This window comes from Podarcis tiliguerta, assembly GCF_965153285.1.
Source record: "Podarcis tiliguerta genome assembly, chromosome: 13".
Classification (NCBI taxonomy): Eukaryota; Metazoa; Chordata; class Lepidosauria; order Squamata; family Lacertidae; genus Podarcis; species Podarcis tiliguerta.
Window position 1 is genome coordinate 52,985,239 of NC_139546.1, and position 20,771 is coordinate 53,006,009.

The 20,771-nt window shown below is 52.7% G+C and overlaps 1 protein-coding gene across 1 annotated transcript; it reads left to right on the plus strand.

The window, feature by feature from the left end:
* Window positions 1–1,568: 1,568 nt before the first annotated feature.
* On the plus strand, window positions 1,569–20,213 carry SLC25A11 (solute carrier family 25 member 11). Its single transcript, XM_083410732.1, has 8 exons — window positions 1,569–1,742; window positions 6,636–6,788; window positions 7,779–7,985; window positions 8,959–9,049; window positions 10,672–10,762; window positions 10,973–11,072; window positions 12,001–12,052; window positions 19,580–20,213. The coding sequence occupies exons 1-8, from the start codon at window positions 1,669–1,671 to the stop codon at window positions 19,733–19,735; spliced, it is 924 nt and encodes a 307-aa protein (XP_083266858.1). The 5' UTR covers window positions 1,569–1,668; the 3' UTR covers window positions 19,736–20,213.
* Window positions 20,214–20,771: the final 558 nt, after the last annotated feature.

Below are 20,771 nucleotides of genomic sequence, written 5' to 3' on the forward strand. Positions count from 1 at the left end.
CGCCCAGCACTGGCCCAGTTTGAAGCTGCCCTCCAGAGGCCTCAGCCGTCCGCATCCTGGGGTCAAAAGGCCAGCTGGCTAACCCCCAACTGGATCGTGTCCTTCCAGGCGTGCGGCTGCGAAGATCCATCGATCTCTGGCTCCGACATAAATCAGTGACTCAGGCCTCCCAGACTTGAGCACACTATACATAGCAGAGCACAACAGAAGAGGCCTGAGGCAGTGTGGATACATACTAAAACTACAGATTTGTTGTTGTTTAGTCGTTTAGTCGAGTCCGCCTCTTCGTGACCCCCTGGACCAGAGCACGCCAGGCCCTCCTGTCTTCCACTGCCTCCCGCAGTTTGGTCAAACTCATGCTGGTAGCTTCGAGAACACTGTCCCACCATCTCGTCCTCTGTCGTCCCCTTCTTCTTGTGCCCTCCATCTTTCCCAACATCAGGGTCTTTTCCAGGGAGTCGTTTCTTCTCATGAGGTGGCCAAAGTCTTGGAGCCTCAGCTCAACATCAAAAAAACGAAGATCATGGCCACTGGTCCCATCACCTCCTGGCAAATAGAAGGGGAAGAAATGGAGGCAGTGAGAGATTTTACTTTCTTGAGCTCCATGATCACTGCAGATGGTGACAGCAGTCACGAAATTAAAAGACGCCTGCTCCTTGGGAGAAAGGCGATGGCAAACCTAGACAGCATCTTAAAAAGCATAGACATCACCTTGCCAACAAAGGTCTGTACAGTGAAAGCTCTGGTTTTCCCAGTAGTGATGTATGGAAGTGAGAGCTGGACCATCAAGAAGGCTGATCGCCAAAGAATGGATGCTTTTGAATTATGGTGCTGGAGGAGACTCTTGAGAGTCCCCTGGACTGCAAGAAGATCCAACCTCTCCATTCTGAAGGAAATCAGCCCTGAGTGCTCACTGGAAGGACAGATCCTGAAGCTGAGGCTCCAAGACTTTGGCCACCTCATGAGAAGAGAAGACTCCCTGGAAAAGACCCTGATGTTGGGAAAGATGGAGGGCACAAGGAGAAGGGGACGACAGAGGACGAGATGGTGGGACAGTGTTCTCGAAGCTACCAGCATGAGTTCTCATCCTGAAGCAAAGTTCTTAACCCGAGGTACTATTTGTGGGTTAGCGGAGTCTGTAACCTGAAGCGTATGTAATCCTAGGTACCACTGTATATATATATATATATGTATATGTATATATATATGTATATATGTATGTATGTATATATATATATATATGTGTGTGTGTGTGTGTGTGTGTCCTAGGAATGAACGCATTATCTGCCTGAGTCAATCGATTCCCTCGCTGCCTTCGCAATTCTTGACACGGACTATACCGCGTGAATTCATTCACACGGCTCAGCTGCGCCTGCGCGCTTGCCGCGGAGGCTGATGGGAGTTGTAGTTCCGCACGGGCCTCCTCGCCCGGGGAGCCAAGGAAAGCTCCGATTGGCCCAGCGCGTCGCCCTCCTTTTGCCCACCCTCCGGGCGGCTTCGCAAGACCTACTGCGCCGGCGCCTCCTTCTCCCCATCTCCTCCTCCTCTTCCCAGACGGAAGTCCCGCCCCGGAAGCCCCTCTGGGCGCGCAGCCATTGGCTCCTTCGCGCTCCCCTCGCTCTCGCCCGCCGGAGTCACCTTGGTCCCGGCGCGAGCGGAGCAGCCGTCATGGCGGCGTCGGGACCCGGCAAGCCCAAAACGTCGCCCAAGTCCGTCAAGTTCCTCTTCGGGGGCCTCGCCGGGTAAGAGCCGCCTCCAGACCACCCCCCAAGGCCCGGCTGCGCGCGCACCCGCCTCCGGCCGCAAGGGCTCACGGGTAATGGGGGGTCTCTTCTCTCCCCCCCCCCCAGACCCAAAGGCCCGCCTGCAGGCACCTCGTACTACAGTTCCCACCTGCTGGGAGTTGTAGTACGAGGCACCTGTATTCTTTTTAATCTGCTGCAAAGGCTCATGGGTAATGGGGGTCTCTTCTCCCCCCACCCCAGACCCAAAGGCCCAGGCTCCGCCCCGCTGGGGCCCTGCAGGCACCTCGTACTACAGTTCCCACCTGATGGGAGTTGTAGTACGTGGCACCTGGGAGGGAAACAGGTTTTTTTTTCTCTGCTGCAAAGGCTCATGGGCAATGGGGGGGTCTCTTCTCTCCCCCCTAACCCCAGACCCAAAGGCCCAGGCTCTGCCCCCCTGGGGCCCTGCAGGCACCTCGTACTACAGTTCCCACCTGCTGGGAGTTGTAGTACGAGGCACGTGGGGGAAACGGGGGGGGGCGTTGATGCCCCAATGGCTCACGGGCAATGGGGGGCTCCCCCAGCCCCAAAGGCACCCCTTCTCCCGTCCTGTGGCCCTCCAGGCGACTGGCACCGCAGTGAAGGGATAGGATCTGCTTGGGGGTCCGCACTGAGGCAGGGTGAAGCGGGTGCACAACTATGGGATGGCAGCAACAGCACATGGGGAAAGAGTCAAGAGGGACCACAAGCTGAACCTGAGCCCACTGTGTGCTGCGGCAGCAAAAAAGGCGAACGCTGTTCTAGGCGGTGTCCTAAGAAGTCTAGTGTCCAGATCAAGGGAAGTTGCAGGGACTCGGGTCACGGTGCAAGAGCGGATGAGGCTGGCTAAGTGAGGAGTCCTATAGAATCTATAGGGCTGGAAGGCATCCTCTGAGGGTCATCCCCATGCAATGCTGGAATCAGAACTGAAGAATCCCCAGAAGACGGCCGTCCAAGCTGCAGAAGGAGGTTGCTAGAAAAGGGGAGCTCAAATTCTCTGGTGCAGCAACTCCCCATGGGGAGAGGTTAAATGCTTAAACAGGGAACGTGAGTGAGATACAGTGGTGCCCCGCAAGACGAATGCCTCGCAAGACGGAAAACCCGCAAGACAAAAGGGTTTTCCGTCTGCAGAGGCGCTTCGCAAGACGAATTTCCCTATGGGCTTGCTTTGCAAGACGAAAAATGACGAAAAAAATCGATTTATTTTTTTTGCTCCAAAACCCCTTATTCTGAATCGCTAAGCTGCTAAAAGCATTTTAGCAGCAAAACCGCTAATCCCCCCCCTAAAAAAGCCGTTTTTAGCCCTTTTTTAGCCAATAGCGCTAATAGCGCTACTACGTCAATGGGCTTGCTTCGCAAGACGAAAAAACCGCAAGACGAAAAGACTCCTGGAACGGATTCTTTTCGTCTTGCGAGGCACCACTGTATGTACAATTACAGGGGGGGGGTGTAAGCTGGCTCTGGGTGCTGGGTGTTGCTGCTCTGGCTTGGGGAGGGGGGTCTATCACCTCCTTTAAGACGGGGGACACCTGACTTGCCAGCAGCTCATGTGTAAAGGGTCGGGGGGGGGGTTTGGTGGACCACCAGCTAAACTTGAGCCGTCAGCGTGATGCAGCAGCAAAAAAGGCTAATGCAATTCTAAGCTGCATCCTCAGAAGTCTAGAGTCCAGATCGAGGGAAGAAATAGTCCCACTCTATTCCGACTTGCTCAGACCACACCTGGAATACTGTGTCCAATTCTGGGCACCACAGTTTAGGAAGGATGTTGACCAGCTGGCAGGTGGGCAGAGGAGGGAGACCAAAATGATCAAGGGTCTGGAAACCAAACCTTGTGAGGAGTGGTTGAAGGAGCTTGGTAAGTTTAACACAGGAAAGAGAAGAGATGAGAGCCATCTTCAGACATCTCAAGGGCTGTCCCATGGAAGACGGAGCAAGCTCCTGCTCCGGAGGGTAGGACTCGAACCCACGGCTTCGAGTTACGAGAAAGGAGACCCCGACTAAAACACCAGGAAGAACTTTCTGACAGCAAGAGCTGTTCAGCGCTGCAATGGATGGACTTTGGAAGGTGGTGGACGCTCCTTGGCTGTTTTCAAAGAGAGGCCGTCCGCTCACAGAATTACAGAAGGGGCCACGAGGGTCATGTGCTCCAACCCTGTGCAGGAATCCTTTCGCCCAGCGTGCCTCTCGAACCCACAACCCTGAGATTAAAAGTGTCACGCTCTGCCTATGGAGCTAAGCTTCTACACTGCCAGGGATCCTTTAGCTGTGATTCGTGCATTGCAGGGGGACATGGACGAGAATGGTTCGCAACCTGTGGGTCCCCAGATGTTGTTGGACTACGACTCCCATCATCCCTAGCTAGCAAGGGATGATGGGAGTTGTAGTCCAACAGCATCTGGGGACCCCCCAGGTTGAGAACTGCTGGACTAGATGATTCCACGATCATCTCACGAGGATTCCACGATTCAGTGATCCGGGGCTGAGCTACACTCTGTGATTGCAGTGGTGCTTTTTGTGCTGCCAGAACTGCTAATCCGCTTAAGTGAGGGATTAAACCGCATCAGGGGAAGGGGCGATGGAATGCCAACTGCTCTGGCTCCCCTCCGGTCAAATATTGGGCTGTCTCACGGGGGAGCAGCTGGGGAGAGGAAGAAGAGGTGTGGCAAGGAAAGGGTTAGGGAGGAAGGTTTTTGGGGGAGCGGTCTCCTCTAGCTCCTGGGGTGCTTTCCTTGCCACCCTCCCTGAATAAAGCCTCTTATGTAACTGAGGGGTGTGTGAAGCTGATTTAGGCTGCTTGCGGAGAGGGACACAGATGGAATCTGGCTTACTTAGGTTTCTGGAAGGATCTGAAGTGGGACAGAGGGGGAGTGCTTCGGGATTTGAATCCTGAGTTGTTGTTTAGTCATGTCCGACTCATCGTGACCCCCTGGACCAGAGCACGCCAGGCTCTCCTGTCTTCCACTGCCTCCCGCAGTTTGGTCAAACTCATGCTGGTCTTTTCGAGAACACTGTCCCACCATCTCGTCCTCCATCGTCCCCTTCTCCTTGGGCCCTCCATCTTTCCCAACATCAGGGTCTTTTCCAGGGAGTCTTCTCTTCTCATGAGGTGGCCAAAGTATTGGAGCCTCAGCTTCAGGATCTGTCCTTCCAGTGAGCACTCAAAACATCATACATACATTGCAGAAGGAGGCAGTCTCCAGCAGAAATTTGAGAGTGTTGCTTGTCTCCTGTCTGCCAGGATACCTGACTATGCCTTACCTGATTGCATTTTCTGGGTAGCCTGGCCATTCCTTTGAGATGGCAAATATCTTACACACATTGAGAGTTTGCTCACCTTAACAGATACAGCGGTACCTCGATTTAAGAACAGCCCTGTTTAAGAACTATTTGGTTTAAGAACTCCGCAAAACCGGGAGTAGTGTCCTGGTTTGTGAACTTTAGGTAAAGGGACCCCTGACCATTAGGTCCAGTTGTGACCGACTCTGGAGTTGCGGCACTCATCTCGCTTTATTGGCCAAGGGAGCCGGCGTACAGCTTCCGGGTCACGTGGCCAGCAGGACTAAGCCGCTTCTGGTGAACCAGAGCAGCGCACGGAAATGCCATTTACCTTCCTGCCGCAGTGGTACCTCTTTATCTACTTGCACCTTGACGTGCTTTCGAACTGCTAGGTTGGCAGGGGCAGGGACCGAGCAACGGGAGCTCACCCTGTCATTGCAGGGATTCAAACCGCCGACCTTCTGATCAGCAAGCCCTAGGCTCTGTGGTTTAACCCACAGCGCCACCCGCGTCCCTGATTATGCCTTACCTGATTGCATTTTCTGGGTAGCCTGGCCATTCCTTTGAGATGGTAAATCTATTACACATATTGAGAGTTTGCTCAGCTTAACAGATACAGTGGTACCTCGGTTTAAGAACAGCCGTGTTTAAGAACTATTTGGTTTAAGAACTTCGCAAAACCGGAAGCAGTGTCCCGGTTTGTGAACTTTACATTGGCCTAAAAACGGAATCCGAATGGTGGAAGGGCACCAGCGGCGGGAGGCCTCGTTAGGGAAAGGACGACTCGGTTTAAGAATGGTTTCGGTTTAAGAACGGACTTCCAGAACGGATTAAGTTAACTTACTTGCCAGACTGTATTTACAGGGGAGGTGTAAGACCCTACGGTCCAAAGACAATTGGAAAGCTTTTCCCCATTTCCTTCCTCCTTGCAGAGAAATATTTGAGGTCAATTTGGGAGAGTCAAAATGGCCTCAGGATTGCTCCCCTGTACTATTTCAGACACCTGGTTTATATACTTACGTACGTGCTTGCCTTGAACATTTATTCTATATTTGAGACCTTAGAATTCTTACAGCAAAGTCGAGCGAGAGGCTACACCAGGGGAGTTCAAGAAATGACACACGGCTTGGAGGTTTTCTTCCTCTCTCGCAACACAGCAGCTGGGGGACATCCAGCGAAACTGAGCCTTGGGAGATTCAGGGCAGAGAACAGAAAGTCCTTCTAACTGATCATGAAACGGCGGAACTCTCCGCTACAGGAGGCAGGGGCGGCTTTAAAGGAGGATGAGACAAGTTCGTGGAGGTGGAGAGAGCGACCGGTGACTCCTCCTGAGTCCAGCTTCTTGGAGTGTAGGAAGGAAGCAGCTTGGAGGAGCAGGTTAGGGTGTCTTGCAAGCGAGGAAGGGAAAAGGAGGAACTTCATTCCAGGGGGAAACTCCGCTGGCCATCCTCAAAATGTATAGGACCCTAATCGGAGATGTCTGGGGGGGGGGGTTGCAGGAGGTGGTCCTCCCTCTCCGGCCCATTCTGCCGCTTCTCCCTGTTCTCCCCCAGCCCTCAAGTGACCTCTTGCCCCTTCTCTCCGCCCCCCCCCCAGCATGGCGGCCACTGTCTTTGTGCAGCCCCTGGACCTGGTGAAGAACCGGATGCAGCTGAGCGGCGAAGGCGCCAAGACGAAGGAGTACAAGACCAGCTTCCACGCCGTGGGGAGCATCCTCCGCAAGGAGGGCGTGCGGGGCATCTACACCGGGTAAGTTTTCTCCAGGGGAGCAGGGGCCTTGGGGGGCCTGGTGTGTGTGTGTGAGGGGGGCAGGGAGAGTATGGCAGGGGCACTTGGCTGCAGAACAGGTGATTTTTATTATTGTTTATTAAGTTTATATACCACTAGCCCCTTCCTTCCTTCCCTTCCTTCCTCCTTTCCTTTCCTTTCCCCTTCCTTCCTTCCTTCCTTCCTTCCTTCCTTCCTTCCTTCCTTCCTTCCCCCTTTCCTTTCCTTTTCTTTCCTTTCCTTTCCCCTTCCTTCCTTCCTTCCTTCCTTCCTTCCTTCCTCCTTTTCCTTCCTTCCGTCCTTCTTTCCTGCCTGCCTCCTTTCCTTCCCTCCCTCCCTCCCTCCCTCCCTCCCTCCCTCCCTTCCCCTCCCCTCTCCTTCCTTCCTCCTTTCCTTTCCTTTCCTTTCCTTTCACCTTCCTTCCTTCCTCCCTCCCTCTCCTCTGTGGCGGCAGAAGGAAGAGACGTTAGTAGGCTGTCCCTGGCAGGACGTATTGAGGGCCTGGTTTCCACTTGGGGGCTAAGCTGCCAACTCCCCTGTTTATTTGGGTGGTGTGTAGCCCCACAACCTCCTCAGTAGCTGCACCCCCCGGCGGAACGCCCTCCTGTCAGACATCAAACAGATAAACTATGACTTTTAGAAGACACCCGAAGGCAGCCCTTTACAGGGTAGTTTTTAATGTTTGAGGTTTTATATCGTTTTTAATAACTGCCCAGAGTGGGGCTACCCCTTCAGATGAGCAGCATATAAACACTAAAATTGCCATCATCATTATTATTTGTTCAAGTTGACCCCGGAGCGTGAACACGGCTCAAAATGCGCAGCCCGGAAGAATGGAAGCGCTGCAGCCGCAAACCCCTTCGGTGCCAGCGAGAGGCGTGTGTGGCTTTGGGTGGCAGGAGGGGCTCCTCTGGCTCTGGTTCTCAGTCTGGGGGTGTACCCCCCCCCCCGTTCTCCCCTCTCTCTTGGCAGGCTGTCCGCCGGCCTCCTTCGCCAGGCCACCTACACCACCACCCGCCTGGGCATCTACACCATCCTCTTTGAGAAGCTCACCTCCTCCGACGGGACGCCCCCCAACTTCTTCATGAAGGCCGTGATCGGGATGACGGCGGGCGCCGTTGGGGCCTTTGTGGGCACGCCTGCCGAGGTGGCGCTCATCCGCATGACGGCCGACGGCAGGTGGGTGGTGGAGACCCATTAGTGCATTGGCAGGGGCACCCCTGTGCCAGAGGTGGGTGCCGCCTCCATCGTTCTTGGCCTTGTGCTGGCGACGAAATGCAGACCGGTTCTCTTTTCTGTTTGGGCAGATAATTTTTATTTCGTACATAAAACAAGAGAGATCGGTTAGAACATTGAAAGATAAGAAACAAACATGGAAGACTGGCAGGTAGAATGAGTTCAGGGCTGAAATAACCAGAGTCTGAGTAAAGACTGTCGGCATTCTCTGATCCAGTCTTGCTCCAGAGACACGTGCCAGGGTTCTGACGATGGTTTCGCTCTTCAGGTCCTAAAAGAATGCCAAATCACATTGAAGGTGTCTGGAGGTTTTGATCCTTGTATCTTTACGTGTAAATTTCTTCTTTATAGCACCAAGCTTCCAGTCTAAGATTTGGGGTTGTTTCCCTTTGAGTTGAAACTATTATTTGTGATGTCAAGATCATACAGGAGACCAATTCTTTGCACAATAGATCCACATCGGTATCACTGAAAATTCTCAGTAATTTAAATTTTGGGTAGCAAGTGGTAGCTCCTTTAGTAATATTTATCGTTTCTCTTGAAGCCGGATCCCCAAAACCTTGCAGCGACTTACTTTCCTGCCACTAACGTGCTGAGTTTTCTGCAGTCCCTCCAGCAATTAGGAAGAAAACATTTTTGACATTTGAAGAGTGTTATTGTCTGTGTGCTGATTTCAAGGAGTTTGCCCTAAGAAAGCTGGAAGCAGTCCAGCTGTTTCCAAGCAAAGAATGTTATCTGAGGATCGAGTCCGGTCCTGGATTTGGCCGGCTCGTCTTGGAAACGAAGGCTCCTCCGCCGTGCATGTGATAAAGGAATGCCAAAAATGCAGGCTGGTTCTGGTTGGGAAGATCTGGGCCTGATCCTTCTCCCTTTCTCATGTCTCCTGTCTTCCTTCTTCTTCTTTCCTCTGTTCCAGGTTGCCTCCTGACCAAAGGAGGGGCTACAGAAACGTCTTCAACGCGCTTCTGCGGATAACCCGCGAGGAGGGGGTTCCCACGCTCTGGAGGGTACGGCCCTTTAGGAAGCGGGGTGGGCTCAGGGGAGAATTTTTGACTCTGCCCTCGCGATTGCTCAAGTGTCACCCAACAAGGAGGGTCAGGCCTCTTCTGCCATTTAATGAGTTTATTATAGCAGAGGAAATGGGCTGTCGTTCATTTGCGAGGTCGCACAGAGGCAAGCTTGAGAATTCCTCTTTTTGCCTGGCTATCTGATGCCGACAACGGAATGGAAAGAAAACCCTTCCTGCTTTCTGTATTAAACCACTCTTGAAATGTGAATTCGCTTGCTTGCTCACCTGCCTTGGGCAGGTACAGGGCGACCTCTGTTCTTGAACTGCTCAGATCCCGAACGTTTTGGCTCCTGAACATCGAAAACCTGGAAGCAAATGTTCCGGTTTTCGAACGTCCCTCGGAACCCGAACGTCCGACACGGCTTCTGTTCTGCAAAAAGCCTAGCTGCCAAAGAAGCCTCGGAATTCGAATGTTTCGGAAGTCGAACGTCCTTCCGGAACAGATTAAGTTCGACTTCCGAGGGGCCTGTTCCTGCTGCCTCTCATCTGCGCCATTGCATTTTCCAAGTGTCTTTCTCCCTTAGCGAAACTTACTTGGGGGCAAAATAAGGAGGATCTCCCTGTCGGGCCTGGAGAAACAGCTTGCTCTCGCCTTAATTCTAGGCTCTGCTAAGTGCTCTCCTCGCCCCAAAACACAGATCTGTGTTTTGTGCCTCTGGATGAAACAGAGCCCAGCCTCTGCCAGGGCAAGGGGTTTCATCCTGCTGATCTCCAGCGTCCATTTTAAGAGAGCAGCTCTGGGCGGGTTTGAGGTCTCTGCAGCCAGGATAGTCTCTCTGCAAAAAGATAAACCATCAAAGAGGGTCCTGCGGCACCTTAGACTCCATTCTGGGTTCCCACCCTCTGGCCTGGCCCTGGACACAAGGCTGGCCTCAGCCACCCAGCCTCCACCTTTTGCCCCTTCTCGGGGCTGCCAACCCAGGAGGGGAAGAGCCGCAGCTCAGCCGGCTCCGGGTTCAACCTCTTAACGGCACCTGCTGACAGAGATGTTTATTCCCTGAAACCCTGGAGAGCCTCTGCTGCTGCTGTAAAAACATAAAGGGACCCCTGACCATTAGGTCCAGTTTGTGACCAACTCTGGGGTTGCAGCGCTCATCTCGCTTTACTGGCCGAGGGAGCTGGGGTACAGCCTCCGGGTCATGTGGCCAGCAGGACTAAGCCGCTTCTGGCGAACCAGAGCAGCGCACGGAAACGCGTCTACCTTCCCGCCAGAGTGGGACCTATTTATCTACTTGCACTGGTGTGCTTTCAAACTGCTAGGTTGGCAGGAGCAGGGACCGAGCAATGGGAGCTCACCCCGTCGCGGGGATTCGAACCACCGACCTTCTGATCAGCAAGCCCTAGGCTCTGTGGTTTAACCCACAGTGCCACCCGCGTCCCGGCTGGTCAGTGTAGACAGCACTAATCTAGACGGACCCAGTGGTCTGGCTGGTCTGCCCTTCGTGGCTGCTGATCTGAGCAGCTGCTCCTTCGCCGCAAGGCGAGAGCCCCTCTCCCCTTCTTGAGGGGAGCTTCCGGTGCCCCCCCAGCCCCTAATGGCTTTTCTCCTCCATCCCCCAGGGCTGCGTCCCCACCATGGCCAGAGCCGTCGTCGTCAACGCAGCCCAGTTGGCCTCCTACTCCCAGTCCAAGCAGTTCCTCCTTGATTCGGGTAAGCGGCGTCCCAGTTGGGGGCAGAGGGGCGAGGAAGGCCCGGAGGGGTCTCTGTCCTCTCTGCCGGCCCAGCCAGGCCCCTGCAAGCTCTGCCGCCCTCTTTCCTGTAGGGCCTGAGGGCTCCCAGAGGGGAAGGGGGGTTCAGGGGTCCCAGAGGCGATGGCGGCAGCAGCAGCAGGAGCCGAAACTTCCTCCGCCTCGTCCGCAGGTTACTTCCGGGACAACATCTTGTGCCACTTCTGTGCCAGCATGATCAGTGGTTTGGTGACGACTGCAGCCTCCATGCCGGTGGATATTGCCAAGACCAGGTCAGGAAGTGGGGGGTGCTGGGGGGTGGAAGGAAGGAAGAGCAGCCTTTGGGGGTGGATAATGAGGTCAGGGAGGGAGAGGGCAGCCTGGGATTGACCCTCTTCTTTGTAAAAAAATAATGCTATTTAATAATAATAATAAATTATATTTATACCCTGGCTTAGGGTGGCTAACACCAGTAAAATTACAGTAAAAACATAATAGGAAAAAAACACACCAATTTAAAATATAGGTTAAAATGCAGCCTCATTTTAAAAGTCAAAACCATATGGGGAGGGAAACATAAGGGTCAGACTGAGTCCAAACCAAAGGCCAGGCGGAACAGCTCTGTCTTGCAGGCCCTGCGGAAAGATGTCAAGTCCCGCAGGGCCCTGGTCTCTTGGGACAGAGCGTTCCACCAAGTCGGGGCCAGTACTGAAAAGGCCCCGGCCCTAGCTGAGATCAGTCTAACCACCTTGCGACTCAGGACCTCCAAAATGTTGTCATATGTGGACCTTCTTAAATACATCACAAGCAGAACACCCCCAAATTTCAACAAGAGAAACGAACAATTGAGCACGATCAGGTGCAGGGCAGGGAGACAAAAGGCAAGAAGAGAAATAATGCAGGAGGCAGGTGCCAAACAGGCAATTTGTTCCTGATTTATTTAGGGTGTTTAAACCGCCTTTTCCTCCCAGGAGCTCAAGCTGATTCCTCGTTTAATCCCCACAACGACCTTGTAAGGTAGGCCAGGCTGAGAGACCTCAGTGGCTGGCCCCCAAGGTCTTACCCAAGCGAGCTCCATGCCTGAGTGGAGGATTCAAACCCTAGCCTCTCCCAGCTCCTAGTCCAACACTCCCACAACTGTGCCGCACTGGCCGGAAGCGGCTTCAGCAGCAGAGGGTGCACATCTTTACACCCCCCTTTTTCTTGCATTTCCCCCTCCAGGATCCAGAACATGCGGATGATTGACGGAAAGCCGGAGTACCGGAACGGGCTGGTGAGTGTGGACCGGGCTCTTTTGGGGGGGGGGATCCTTCCTCTCTTCCCCACCCCAGTCAGGGAAGCACGGAAGCCACCATGGGGTTGGAGGATGGATGGCAGCTAACAGATTGAGGTTGAATCCTGGCAAGACAGAAGTACTGTTTTTGGGGGACAGGGGGTGGGCAGGTGTGGGGGACTCCCTGGTCCTGAATAGGGTAACTGTGCCCCTGAAGGACCAGGTGCGCAGCCGGGGAGTCGTTCTGGACTCACCGCTGTCCATGGAGGCGCAGGTCAATTCTGTGTCCAGGGCGGCTGTCTACCAGTTCCATCTGGTACACAGGATGAGACCCGCGGACTGTCTGGCCAGAGTGGTGCATGCTCTAGTTATCTCCCGCTTGGACTACTGCCATGCGCTCTATGTGGGGCTGCCTTTGAAGGTGACCCGGAAACTACAATTAATCCAGAATGCGGCAGCTAGACTGGGGACTGGGAGCGGCCGCCGAGACCATATAACACTGGTCTTGAAAGACCTACATTGGCTCCCAGTACATTTGTGAGCACAATTCAAAGTGTTGGTGCTGACCTTGAAAGCCCTAAACGGCCTCAAAGGCCCAGTAGACCTGAAGGAGCGTCTCCACCTCCATTGTTCTGCCCAGACACTGAGGTCCAGCGCTGAGGGTCTTCTGGTGGTTCCCTTGCTGCGAGAAGCCAAGTTACAGGGAACCAGGCACAGGGCCTTCTCGGTAGTGGCACCCACCTGTGGAATGCCCTCCCAGCAGATGTCAAAGAGATAAACAACTACCTGACATTCAGAAGACATCTTAAGGCAGCCCTGTTCAGAGAAGTTTTTAATGTTTGAAGTATTACAGTATTTTAATATTTTTTTGGAAACCGCCCAGACTGCCTGGGGAAGCCCAGCCAGATGGGTGGGGTATAAATAAAATTATTATTATTATTATTATTATTATTATTAGTTAGCAGCAGCAGCTGGAATTGACTGAAGTGGGCTGCTCAGGATGCCTTGCGGTTGTTGGGGAAGAGGGGAGACTGGGTTCACACTCCCACCCCCCCTGCCTCTCCCCACAGCTTGCCTCATGCCCCACACCAGAGCCAAGCCCAGGGCCTGCAGTTCAAAGGGCCACCTCTCTCTCTGGCTGGCAGGGGGAAGCTGCTTCCTGCTCCTTCTCTCCTGGAAGGGGGTGGAAGACTTTGGACCCCGGCCCCTCTCCCTTCGGAGGAGGACTTCGCCCTCCCAGCCAAGGGCTCTGGAGACGGATCACGGAGCCCACGGTATTCAGAGCAAGAGAAGCTGTCCTCCACCCCCCCCCCTCGCTTGTGCCCCTGGGTAGGAAAACACGGAGAGCTCCTAACCCTTGCTCTCCATTCTCAGCTGGAGCCAGCAATGTTTCCGAACACCATTTGCTGGAAATAATAATTATTTATTTATACATACATACATACATACATACCCACCCAAGGGATGTGTGTGGCGCTGTGGGTTAAACCACAGAGCCTAGGGCTTGCCGATTAGAAGGTCGGCGGTTCGAATCCCCGCGACGGGGTGAGCTCCCGTTGCTCGGTCCCTGCTCCTGCCAACCTAGCAGTTTGAAAGCACACCAGTGCAAGTAGATAAACAGGTACCACTCTGGCGGGAAGGTAAACGGCGTTTCCGTGTGCTGCTCTGGTTTGCCAGAAGCGGCTTGGTCATGCTGGGCACTTGACCTTTACATACATACCCCACCCATCTGGCTAGGTTTCCCCAGCCACACAATAAAACATCAAACATTAAAAGCTTCCCTAAACTGGGCTGCCTTCAGCTGTCTTCTAAATGTCAGGTAGGTGTTTATTTCCTTGACATCTGGTGGGAGGGCCTTCCACAGGGCGGGTGCCACCACCGAGAAGGCCCTCTGCCTGGTTCCCTGTAACTTAGAATCATAGAATCATAGAATCATAGAATCATAGAGTTGGAAGAGACCACAAGGGTCATCGAGTCCAACCCCCTGCCAAGCAGGAAACACCATCAGAGCACTCCTGACATATGGTTGTCAAGCCTCTGCTTAAAGACCTCCAAAGAAGGAGACTCCACCACACTCCTTGGCAGCAAATTCCACTGTCGAACAGCTCTTACTGTCAGGAAGTTCTTCCTAATGTTTAGGTGGAATCTTCTTTCTTGTAGTTTGTATCCATTGCTCCGTGTCCGCTTCTCTGGAGCAGCAGAAAACAACCTTTCTCCCTCCTCTATGTGACATCCTTTTATATATTTGAACATGGCTATCATATCACCCCTTAACCTCCTCTTCTCCAGGCTAAACATGCCCAGCTCCCTTAGCCGATCCTCATAAGGCATTGTTTCCAGGCCTTTGACCATTTTGGTTGCCCTCCTCTGTACACGTTCTAGTTTGTCAGTGTCCTTCTTGAACTGTGGTGCCCAGAACTGGACACAGTACTCCAGGTGAGGTCTGACCAGAGCAGAATACAGTGGCACTATAACTTCCCTTGATCTAGATGCTATACTCCTATTGATGCAGCCCAGAATTGCATTGGCTTTTTTAGCTGCCGCGTCACACTGTTGGCTCATGTTAAGTTTGTGGTCAACCAAGACTCCTAGATCCTTTTCACATGTACTGCTCTCAAGCCAGGTGTCACCCATCTTGTATTTGTGCCTCTCATTTTTTTTGCCCAAGTGCAATACTTTACATTTCTCCCTGTTAAAATTCATCTTGTTTGTTTTGGCCCAGTTCTCTAATCTGTCAAGGTCGTTTTGAAGTGTGATCCTGTCTTCTGGGGTGTTAGCCACCCCTCCCAGTTTGGTGTCATCTGCAAATTTGATCAGGATGCCCTTGAGTCCATCATCCAAGTCGTTGATAAAGATGTTGAATAAGACCGGGCCCAAGACAGAACCCTGTGGCACCCCACTAGTCACTCTTCTCCAGGATGAAGAGGAACCATTGATGAGCACCCTTTGGGTCCGGTCAGTCAGCCAGTTACAAATCCACTGAGTGGTAGCATAGTCAAGACCGCATTTTACCAGCTTCTTTACAAGAATATCATGGGGCACCTTGTCAAATGCCTTGCTGAAATCAAGGTAGACTACATCCACTGCGTTCCCTTCATCTACCAGGCTTGTAATTCTGTCAAAAAATGAGATCAGGTTAGTCTGACATGACTTATTTTTCAGAAATCCATGCTGACTATTGGTGATCACAGCATTCCTTTCTAGGTGCTCACAGATTGTTTGCTTAATGATCTGCTCCAGAATCTTCCCTGGTATTGATGTTAGACTGACTGGGCGGTAATTATTTGGGTCCTCTCTTTTCCCCTTTTTGAAAATAGGGACAACATTTGCCCTCCTCCAGTCCGCCGGGACTTCGCCTGTTCTCCAGGAATTCTCAAAGATGACTGCCAGTGGTTCTGAGATCACATCTGCCAGTTCTTTTAATACTCTTGGATGCAGTTCATCTGGCCCTGGAGACTTGAATACATCTAAACTAGCCAAGTATTCTTGTACTATCTCCTTAGTTATTCTGGGCTGTGTTTCCTCTGCTGAATCTTTTGCTCCAAATTCTTCAGGTCGGGCATTGTTTTCTTTATCGGAGAAGACTGAGGCAAAGAAGGTATTGAGGAGTTCAGCCCTTTCTGTGTCCCCTGTTTGCATTTCACCATCTTCTCCTCTGAGTGACCCCACTGTTTCTTTGTTCTTCCTTTTGCTACGAACATACCCATAGAAGCCTTTTTTGTTGCTTTTAACCTCTCTAGCAAGCCTGAGTTCATTCTGTGCTTTAGCTTTTCTGACTTTGTGTCTACACGTGCTGGCTATTTGTTTGAATTCCTCTTTGGTGGTTTCCCCCCTTTTCCATTTTTTGTACACATCCTTTTTTAATCTTAACTCAGTTAAAAGTTCTTTAGATAGCCACCCTGGCTTCTTTAGGCACCTTCCATGTTTCCGTCTCATTGGTATTGCCTGAAGTTGTGCTTTTACTATCTCCCTCTTAACAAACTCCCAGCCATCACAAACTCCCTTTCCTTTTAGTATTACTGTCCATGGGATCTCACCCAGCACTTCCCTAAGTTTTATGAAGTCGGCTTTCTTAAAGTCAAGAAATTGAGTCCTAGTATGCTTGGCTGCTCCTTTCCGTTGTATAGTAAACTTCAGAAGAGCATGATCACTTGCGCCTAATGATCCTTCCACTTCTACCCCATTAACCAGGTCATCGACATTGGTTAGGACCAGATCTAAAATGGCTGTTCCTCTTGTTGCTTCTCCCACTTTCTGGACAATGAAGTTGTCTGCAAGGCCAGTGAGGAATCTGTTTGACCTTATGCTCTTGGCTGAGTTTGACATCCAACAAATATCTGGGTAATTGAAGTCCCCCATTACTACTATCTCCCTTCCTTTTGCATGCTTGGCCATCTGTTCCAGGAAGGCATCATCTATGTCCTCCGTTTGGCTTGGGGATCTATTTACTTGGCTTCTTGCAGGGAGGGAACCGCCAGAATGCCCTCGGAGCTGGACCTCAGTGTCTGGGATGGAGACGCTCCTTCAGGGATACAAGACCGAGGCCATTTAGGGCTTTCAAGGTCAGCACCAACACTTTGAATTGTGCTCGGAAACGTACTGGGAGCCAATGTAGGTCTTTCAAGACCGGTGTTATATGGTCTCGGCAGCCGCTCCCAGTCACTAGTCTGGCTGCCGCATTCTGGATTAGTTGTAGTTTCCGGGTCACATTCAAAGGTAGCCCCACGTAGAGCGCATTGCAGTAGTCCAAGTGGGAGATAACCAGAGCATGCACCACTCTGGCCAGACAGTCCGCTGGCAGGTGGGGAGAGGGTTGCTCCTGCACTCTGGTCCTGCTTCTGGATTTCCCTTGGGGGCATCTGGTCAGCCACAGTGGGAACCAGACGCTGGGTCGGATCCTGCAGGATTTCACTTCTGTTCTTCGCTCCTCCGCCAGTGGTGGGGGCCAGTGCCGGCCTCCCTTCTCCCGCCCTTGGAGAGGCGTTTTGCTTCTTGCCGCAGCCGATTCGGAGAGGGCTGCTTGGCAGGCACAAAACAGACCTCTCTTCGCCAGGACTTTGCCCCGTCGGTTTCCGGTGCGTCTCGTTTTGCCGGAGGAGAGAAGGCGCCAAAGTCCAAGCGGCTGGTTGCTCTTTCCCTTCTTGGAGAGCTAGGTTTGCACAGGGGCTGGTGACCCCCTCAGGCCTCCCCTGCCCTCCCACTGTTATATCAGCCCACCAGACACCCACCTCCCCGCTGCCAACAATAAATCGCAGAAGGCTGGTGAAATTCTCTTTATGGAAAGAAGCAGAACAGCTCAGGCCTGGGAAGCCGAGCGACTCTTCCTATAGGTCACCTGCCTTGCCCCAGCTCTCTCAGTCCCCACCTTCTTCCCTGATTCCTTCCCAAGCAATCTTAAGACTCTTGTCTCTCTTCATACCTCCAGAGGTCATCCAGTCCAACCCCAGCTTATCCCTCGGGTTCCTGCCTGTTCCGCCTCCCCCTTCCTTCTTATCCCATTTGCACCCCACCTTTTTCTCCCCGTGGGGTCCAAGGGGGCGTCCTTGCCTGGCTCCCCCCACCTCATTCATTTCTTTGCTATTGAAATCATTTCTATTTGGTTTTACAAATATAAACTTCCAACAATCCAAATGCATATCCTTATATAGAGATTACTCTGAATCTCGAGACTTCCCATCGCCTCCATAGGTCCTATTGTCAACATTGACAACTGCATATTATTCCATAATCTATATTTTGTATCCATCCATATTAGACATATTGTTTGTTGCATTATAAGTGAGATTAAAACCCTGCTAATGTTTTCATCGGCTTGCAGTGCTCTCCTAAATAAATTACAATTTCCCCCCATTCTTGGTTCCTGAGCTTTCCGGTCCGTTTTGCCATTTTGGCATAGTCCAACAGCTTTATTTGCCATTACTCTCTGGTAGAGACTTAACCTTCTTTCCATCTCTGGGCTAGTAGCATCCGTGCTGCTCTTGTTCCATACATAAAAAGTCTTTTCTGATCCTTTGGGGTGTCGGTACCTACAATTTCTAATAGAAAAGCTTCTGGTTTTTTAACAAAAGTTATTTTAAACATTTTCTTCATTTCATTATTGTCAGGGGTTCAGGAGCAGAGTCACTGGAGAGGGAAGAAACAGAGAGCGAGGGGGAGGAGTCGGAAGGAAATGTCAGCGGCGACAGTAGTCCAAGATCTCTGAGTCTCTCCAGTGACTCGGAGGATTCACAGAAAGGGGCCCCCATGGTCAGGGCAAGGGGAGTGCCCAGGGGGACACCTCGGGAAGAAGGGGACTCAGAGAGTAGCAGCTGGAAATCCGGACCAGCGTCCCCCCCAGAGAGCAGTAGGGGGGAGGAGTCTAAGGCATCGGGATCAGGGAGCGCGCAGGCAGAGGGAGAACGTGAGGCAGGAGTGGCCACACCCTCGTCAGGGAGCGAGGAAACGGTCATCCGGAAAGTAAAACGCGCGCGCGCGCCAAGTTCAAATGTACAGGAGGGCGGCAAGGTGGGCAGCCCGGGTAAGGAGCCAGGTCCTAAAGCCCGCCGAAGAGAGGGGGAGGAGTCAGAGGGGTCTAGCTCCGCGTCGGAAGAGTCCAGGAGGAATGAGACCCCGGGGGGTAGTAAGACCCAGAGGAAGAGAGAAAGAAGGAAGAGGTGGAGTAAGATTAGAGTCTTGAACTGGTGCACGGGGGGTGGAGATCCAGACAGAGCTTCGCCGGTCTAAAGTCCAGACGTAGGGCTGGGACGCTGATACTTGTAAATGGAGACTATTCTTCAATAAAGACTTTGATACTGTACTATCGGCTAGCGTTGGTCCTTGGTGAGCTGGGACCCGGAGCCAGCCCTGACAATTATACATCATCTGCCAGAAAGCTTTTGTTATGTTACAGTTCCACCACATGAGATAAAAAGGTACCTTCTTTTTCTTTACGTTTCCAGCAGATATTTGAACTTCTATACATTTTTGCTAACTTAGGTAAAGGTAAAGGGACCCCTGACCATTAGGTCCAGTCGCAGACGACTCTGGGGTTGCAGTGCTCATCTCGCTTTACTGGCCGAGGGAGCCGGCGTACAGCTTCCGGGTCATGTGGCCAGCATGACTAAGCCGCTTCTGGCGAACCAGAGCAGCACACGGGAACGCCGTTTACCTTCCCGCCAGAGCGGTACCTATTTATCTACTTGCACTGGTGTGCTTTCGAACTGCTAGGTGGGCAGGAGCAGGGACCGAGCAACGGGAGCTCACCCCGTCATTGCGGGGATTCGAACCGCCGACCTTCTGATCGGCAAGCCCTAGGCTCTCTGGTTTAACCCACAGCGTCACCCTTTGCTAACTTAGTAGGAGTCAAATACCGCCTCTCCCCACCTCATTTAATCTCAAAAACAACCACCACCCTGCGAGGTGGCTCAGGGGTAAAGAGTGATTCCCCGGCCCTCAAGGTCCCCCCCAGCGAGTTTCCTTCGCGCCGCGGCCCTAGCTCTAACCACTGCGCCATCGCTGCCCCTGACCCCGCCTCCCTTTGCCTTGCAGGACGTGCTGGTGAAAGTGATCCGCTACGAGGGCTTCTTCAGCCTGTGGAAAGGCTTCACCCCCTACTACGCCCGCCTGGGCCCCCACACCGTCCTCACCTTCATCTTCCTGGAACAGATGAACAAGTTCTACAAGCAGTTCTTCCTCAGTGCCTGAGTTTGGGGGAGCGAAGGAGAGACCCCCCCTCGACTCCTGGAGCTCCCCTTTCTCAAGTGCCATGAGCGCACCTTCCGAGAGCCCCTTACCTGTGGGGAGGGAGGGGGTGCCTGCCTTCTCCCTCGCCCCACCCCTAAAAAATTCATTTTTTCAGAGTGTGTCTAGGCCTGCTGTCCCCATCTCTCTCTCTCTCTCACACACACACATCTAGCCAATCATGAGGCAGGATCTATCCCCTCCTGGTTCACTGTGGGCAGATGGTGGCGAACGCTGTGTTTTTTGGGGGGGTTAAAATGCATTTAAAATTATTTATTGCCAGGGGAGAGTTCTGGGCCGGGGGCCGCCGGTGGGACGTTCCCTTTCCCTCCCCACAATCGAACTGCCGCCTGGGTTGTGGCCGTGCGGCCAGCGACGGTTCCGCCGTCCCCATCCCCAACTTTGCTTTCGACTTAGTAAAAACCAATCATGGTCTTAAAAACTTTTTGTTTCTGCTGTGACGTCCTTCTGCGGAGTCGGGGGGGGCGTGTGCTCTTGGTTGGGCACCCAGCTGAACGCTGGGAGATTCGAGACCTCTAAGTGGAAGTCCGGATAGTTGAACTGCGGAACTCCTTGCCACAGGAGCCAGAGGCAGCTAGGTGGCTTTGAAAGAAGATTGGACCAAGGAGGAGGGGGCTGCTGATGGCTACCATATTTCACCGCATAACGGCCACATTTTGGATGCTGATTTTTCTTTCCCCAAAAGGGGTGCACGACTATTATGCAAGGAAACGGTTTTTTACTAACGAGCACGTTTACGTCGCTCGTGGCAGCTTCGCTCGGCCGCTTGCTCCCCTTGAGCCTTCAACTGGCCCTGAGAAGGTGTGCTGAGAAAACCCTGCAACTCTAATGCAGCGAATGCTTTGGGGCCAGTTTTAAGGACCAAAAAAAGGGGGGGCTGTGACCATTTTGTGATGGAATATAGTACAGTTGGAGGGACGCAGGTGGCGCTGTGGGTTAAACCACTGAGCCCAGGACTTGCCGATCAGAAGGTCGGCGG